This window comes from Cynocephalus volans, chromosome 6, assembly GCF_027409185.1.
Source record: "Cynocephalus volans isolate mCynVol1 chromosome 6, mCynVol1.pri, whole genome shotgun sequence".
Classification (NCBI taxonomy): domain Eukaryota; kingdom Metazoa; phylum Chordata; class Mammalia; order Dermoptera; family Cynocephalidae; genus Cynocephalus; species Cynocephalus volans.
In genome coordinates, this window is record NC_084465.1 from 69,650,089 (window position 1) to 69,656,088 (window position 6,000).

General features: G+C 44.8%; 1 protein-coding gene across 1 annotated transcript in view; it reads right to left on the reverse strand.

The window, feature by feature from the left end:
* SLC25A13 (solute carrier family 25 member 13) overlaps positions 1-3,356 on the reverse strand; it is a 192,309-nt gene extending 188,953 nt beyond the window's left edge. The window contains exon 1 of the mRNA XM_063099805.1: positions 3,278-3,356. Within this exon, the coding sequence (XP_062955875.1) occupies positions 3,278-3,292 (15 nt within the window). The 5' untranslated portion in view covers positions 3,293-3,356. The remainder of the gene's footprint in view (positions 1-3,277) is intronic.
* Between the last annotated feature and the right edge of the window lie 2,644 nt (positions 3,357-6,000).

Here is a 6,000-nt window from a genome sequence, read left to right on the forward strand (position 1 = left end):
AACATCTCTCATGCTTGAACTCAAGTGAGCATATTGTAACTTTTAACAGTTTCATATAGTTTAATTTCATCATTCTTAATGTATAAACTTAATCAATAACAAAGAAGGAATGTCCACTACAACCAAAAAGGAGCAAAGCGGAAGGAGACGATGACCCCTCAATTACTATTTTAAAAACACATTTTTTGTGCAGCTATGTAAAATATAATTTTAAAAACTTATTTTCATTTCAATATATGCAGAGTAATTTTTGGAAGTTTTTAAATGAAATACACAAAACAACACAAACAGATCTAACAAGAGAACCCATAAAGACTATTCCTACAAAAGTAGGCAGCAAGAGAATGGAAGCCTTTTGAGTTAATCTCAAAATACTAAGGGTTTTAATCAATGTTACTTCATTAAAAAACAAATACCTCTTGCACCATTAAGCAATAATCCTAACGACTGAAAGCAAAATAAAAAGCAGCCAAAGACTAGATTCTCAGCCTTCCTATATAAACTCTTCAGGGCCGGCCCATGGCTCACTCGAAAGAGTGTGGTGCTGATAACACCAAGGCTGTGGGTTCGGATCCTATATAGGGATGGCCGGTTCGCTCACTGGCTGAGCACGGTGCTGACAACACCAAGTCAAGGGTTAAGATCCCCTTACTGGTCATCTTTTCGAAAAAAAAAAAAAAAAAAAGTAAGGAGGAGATGAATAATTAATTACATGTGAATAAGTGTAAAGACCAAAGAAACTAAGGCTAGATCAGAAACTTGCTAGCTGTGGCTATGTCCAAGTCTGCTTAAATATTCAATCAATTCACTACAGTGAGTATAGGGAGTGTTGGAATTCTCCTACAAATTGTGAGTTCCCAGATTCTCAGCCCAGTTTCTTAACACTCCACCGAGGTGGCTTTCTCTCCTACTCAGGTTCCTCATCTTTTAAGAGGGAATGTCAGTCCTACTCCCAGATTAGATTAAGCCTATGGCTCTGTGTTCAACTGGTAACATGGAACTGCTCCAGGGATAAAAGCAAGAAGCATAATCCTTACCTCAGGCTCTCCAGCACTGACTAGTAGCTGACAGAATTAACCTATAAGGGTGCTGCCCAAAGGCAACTCAATAAGGTACATTCTTGGACTAAGCTAGACCAACAGCTTCATTTTGGGACCTTTTAAGGCTACATTTACAACACGGCCATTGAGCTATAATGAGGGACATTATTTAAAAAAAAACGGCCTTATGGGACCCATATGGTCATGAGGTAGTGCAAATGCACTTTACCCACAGCATATAAAAGAACATGGGGAGAAACCGGCCTCCAACAGCAGTACAAAGAAACCTCTCCCAGGTAACTGACCTCACTGATTTCCTCTTTGCTTTGGCTGCTGGGAAATTCAGAATCACCTCTAGCAAGCACACATTTTCCACTGACCCTAGTCCTGGTTTTTTCTTACTTTCCCTTTATCCTATTTTTCTCATCTACTCAAACTTCACTTTGATATACCTTATTAGATTATAAATATATACATATGATGTCAGCCATCTGAAGGTCTGGAAAGAGGTGAGTTTAAATGAATAAATAAATAAAAACACAAGCTTCCAAATAATAAAAATGAACTTGATGTTTCATTTTCTCTGACTCTCACTACTTGGCTAATATGTGACACTTTAAGAAAAACACAACCAAAAAGTTGAACCTGCTTCCATGTCATTTATTTTACTTCCTATTAAGTCTTATCCTATACTCCATTTCTGTGCACACTCCTCAATTTAGTTTCCTCAATTACTTTATCTCCAAATAAAGTAAAATTATTTCATTCATCTGCAGATATAGTAAAGAATGGGTATCTATTCCTACCTACCACAGGGAACAAATTCATACCAAGTCCTATACTCTTGTTGCATGCAAATTTAATGCAAAGAAAAGGTCAAGGGCTTGAAAGCATTAATGTGGCTCACAAAAATGAATCCTAGTGAACCCTGAAGAATCTGCCAAAAACAGTGTTATATGTGTATATGTGTGTTCATACACTCACATAAATGCACACACAGCTAGAGTACACTCCTGAGAATGGAACTCCGTAGTTATAGAAAAGAGATAGGCCACTTGGACCACAAAGCCAAGGAAGCCCACCGATTTGGGGAACCTAGAAAGACTTAAGTCATAGACCAGCATTTAAATGTATTTGTCTGCTTACAATTTCCATTGCAAATGTGATTAGTTTGCTTGAATAAATAGGGATATGATGTGTTGGCTATGTTTTCCTCTTGAGGGTTATCACAGAGTTTTGATTAAGGACAAATGTTTGAAATGTTGGTTACATTTAAGTCTGCTGCACTTAAAATGAGCTAAGAAGTTGTACAGGCTTGATTAAACGGCTGCCTTCGTGAACTTAAAATTAAAAGCAATAAATTCCAATGATTCAAGTGATTGGAACTAAATATGGTATTGTGCCAGAAAAGTTGAAATGCAGTCCAAAGAGACTGAAATGGTGTCCAGGTTTTGAGAAATGGTGAAAGAGGAAAGGTCAAGCTGTCGGAGATGCCTTTCCTCTGGGTTAGTGAATGATTCACATTACACAGAATTCCTTTTAAGTAGAACTTCACAGGAGTGACAGGTTCCCAAGACGATCTGTTTTGTCATTTCCAAAAAGAAGCCTCTCAAAAGCTCCGAGGCTGGTAAGTGTTGTCAGATGGGGAGAGAGAGAGAGAGAGAGGAAGGACGCGAAAGGAGGGAGGGGGTGGTTCCCCGGACTTTTTACGCGCTCTGCAGAAGGCCAAGTCTCCCCAGCAGTTTCAAAAACGGAAGTCAAGGTGACTTCCTCGCCGCGGGAGGGCGGAGCCCTTGAAACGTAATAGGATCAGGCTTCAGCCCGGGTTGTGCCCCCTGGAAGGAGAAGCCCGGGTCAACAACAGCCGGGGTCAAGAGCAGGAGCGCTCTATGGCGGAGGGGAACCACGGACCCCGAACCCTTCGCCTCCCCGTGTGCACCGGGCCTCAATCGCGCCCGCTCCTCCTGGCCGGCCCTGGCTCAGCCCTGCTGAGTGAGCATCGACTCCCCTCTCGGGCCAAGTGGGAGTGTCCAGCCGGCAAAGTTTCGGCTGCAAGGTCGGGCCTCGGTCCCCGCACGGGCAGCATGTGCTGCCTGAGAGGAGCAGTGTCCTCCCTCCTCCCGCAGCTGCACGGTGGAGCCGCTGCCCGGCACCCCATTTTGCTTGCCCCGTTTCCCCAACCAAGGCACGGGAGCGCCCTCGCCCTCGCCCCCGGAGCCGCGCCGGTCAACACTCACCTTGGCGACCGCCATGCTTCGTCCCGGGTGCGGGCGTCTTCGGGGCCCGCTCGCTGGCACTCGGGGCCCGGGCGGCTCACTTGGCGTCCCCGCGGCGGCGGCGATACAGCCCGGCAGCGTGCGCGCCCGGCCTGCCTCCTCACGCCCTCCCGCCGGCGCGGGTCATGCGGACGCCGCCAGCCCATTGGCTGGGCTCGGGCCGGGCCGCCGGGCGCGCGTGATCCGAGCGGCCTCTGCCCTTCGGCCGGGGAGGGCCCAGGTCCGGGGCCAGTGGAGGGATGGACGGGGACACGTGACCCGGCTGCGCTGTCCAGCGGCGGCGGCCAATGCGGCGACGACCGAGGGCCGTGGCAGGGTGCGAGCCCGCCATCTGAGGGCAGGTGGCCCCGCGAGGGAAGCTGCTGGCTTTGATTGCTACCAAGGCCACTCCTGCCCCGTCGGGCCTGGTGGGAGGGGCAAGTAAAGGTAATTGGTGCACAGACTGGGGAAGTTGAGAAGAAATCCGCTAAGCCACACGTTTAGCCAGGTTTTCCTAGTGTTCGTTCCCTCCTTGCAAAGGGACTGCCCTCTGCACTGTCGTATAATGGATCCCCAAAGCATGGACTGGTCGAAGGGGATAACAATGTTGCCGCAAGCCTACTTATAGGTCAAATCTGGTAAACTCTGTACCCAGTAGGTGAATATAGTGTAGAATGTATTGTGGGACTGCTCTGTTTCAAAAGTCAAAAGGCCCAGCGTCGAAACACTCCTCCCAATACAAGCCCTACTAAAATAAATAAGTCAAATGGTTAAGTTGGTAAATTTCACGTGTACACTTTAGTGTTAAATGCATTCACACTGTTGTGCGACTAATCTCCAGAACTCTTTTCATCTTGCAAGACTGAAACTCTATACCCAATAAACAACCAGTCCCACTCCTCCCTCCCCCCCAGCCCGTGGCAATTACCATTCTACCTTCTGCATCTATAAATTTGACTAATCTAGGTAACTCATATGCGTGGAATCATACAGTATTTGCCTCTGTGGCTGGCTTATTTCACCTCAAGGTTCATCCATGTTATAGTATGTGTCAGAATTTCCTCCCTTTTTAAGGCTGAATAATATTCCATTAACTTTTTTTAATAGAAAATCAAGAGTACGTTATATTTTTTCTTGAAATCTTTAAAGATTCAGGAAATCAGGGTAATGCCAAAAATATGACTCAAAATCCTACTAGAGTTAGCCACTGTTAAAATCTTTCTGTATTTCTTCAAGCCTTGCTGTTTATATGTACATATACATTTTGTTCTGTTTTGTTTTTTGGCAGCTGAGTCGTGTAGGGATCCGAACCCTTGACCTTGGCGTTAATGACACTGCACTCTAACAAACTGGAATCATATTTTAAAATTTAAATACAAGGAACCATACTTTGTATTAGTTTCCGATGGCTACCACAACAAATTACCACAAACTTGATAGCTTCAAACAACAGATGTTTATTCTCTTACCAAAAAAGAAGCCAGAAGTCCAAAATGAGACTTACGGGACTAGAAATCAAGATACAAGCAGTGCTGTTCTCCCTCCAGAGGCTTTAGGGGAGAATCTGTTTCTTTGCCTTCTCCAAAGACTCATACCACCTTCCTTTATCTTCAAAGCCAGGGGGCATAGCATCTTTATCTCTGTTTCCATAACATGTCCTTTTCTTTTTTGTCTGTAACCCTGTCTGCCTGCTTCCTTTTATAAAGATGCTAATGATCACATTTAAGACTCACCCATATAATCCAGAATAAGCTCCCCACCTTCAGATCCTTAATTTAGTCACATCTGCAACATCTCTGTCATATGAGGTAACATTCATAGGCCCTAGGAATTAGGATTAGGACTTGGATATCTTTTGGGGGGCTATTACTCAACCTACCAAACCTACCACACTATAGATACCTATGATAAAAATGTATTTCAATTTACATTTGGAGTCATACTCAGATGATTAAGCTTCACTCTTCATTTTAGAATGCTCCAAAATATGAAATTTCCAAAAGGTTAAACTGTCCTGAACCTCAAAATAAGAAAGTCAAAGATGCTCTTTAGCTTCCACTTCACCTATCAACAGTAGCATGATATGAAACATCATCTGAGAAGATAAACTAGCGGGGCACCTGCCACTCTGTCTTAACCTGACAGGCTTAAGTGCCCTCCTCATAATAAGTGACTAGTCTCATATTCTCCCCAGACCGCCCTCTTCCCTACCCTTTAAAAATAGATGGCACTGAATATTGACTGAAGAGACCCTGTTACGGATTGAGCTGTGTCCTCCAAAAGTTTCTCCCAGTGTCTCAGATTGTGACCTTCTTTCGAAACTGAAGATGTAATTAGTTAAGATGATATTATACTAGAGTAGGGTGGGACCTTAATCCAATATGACTAGCATCCTTCTAAGACAACAGACACACTGGGAGAACACTGTGTGACAATCAAGGCAGAGGTTGGAGATGTGCAACTGCAAGCCAAGGAACACCAAGGGTCAACAGCCAGCACCAGAAGCTAGTGAGAGGCAAGAGAGGACTCTACCCAGGGTCTCAGAGGGAGCATGGCCCTGCTGACACCTTGGTTTGGGACTCCAGAATTGTGAGAGAATAAATTTCAGTTGTTTGAAGCCACCCAGTTTGTGGTACTTTGTTACAGCAGCCACCTGTGCTTTATAGCACCATATACCAACCTTGCTGGCTGGGAAGACGGCCAAG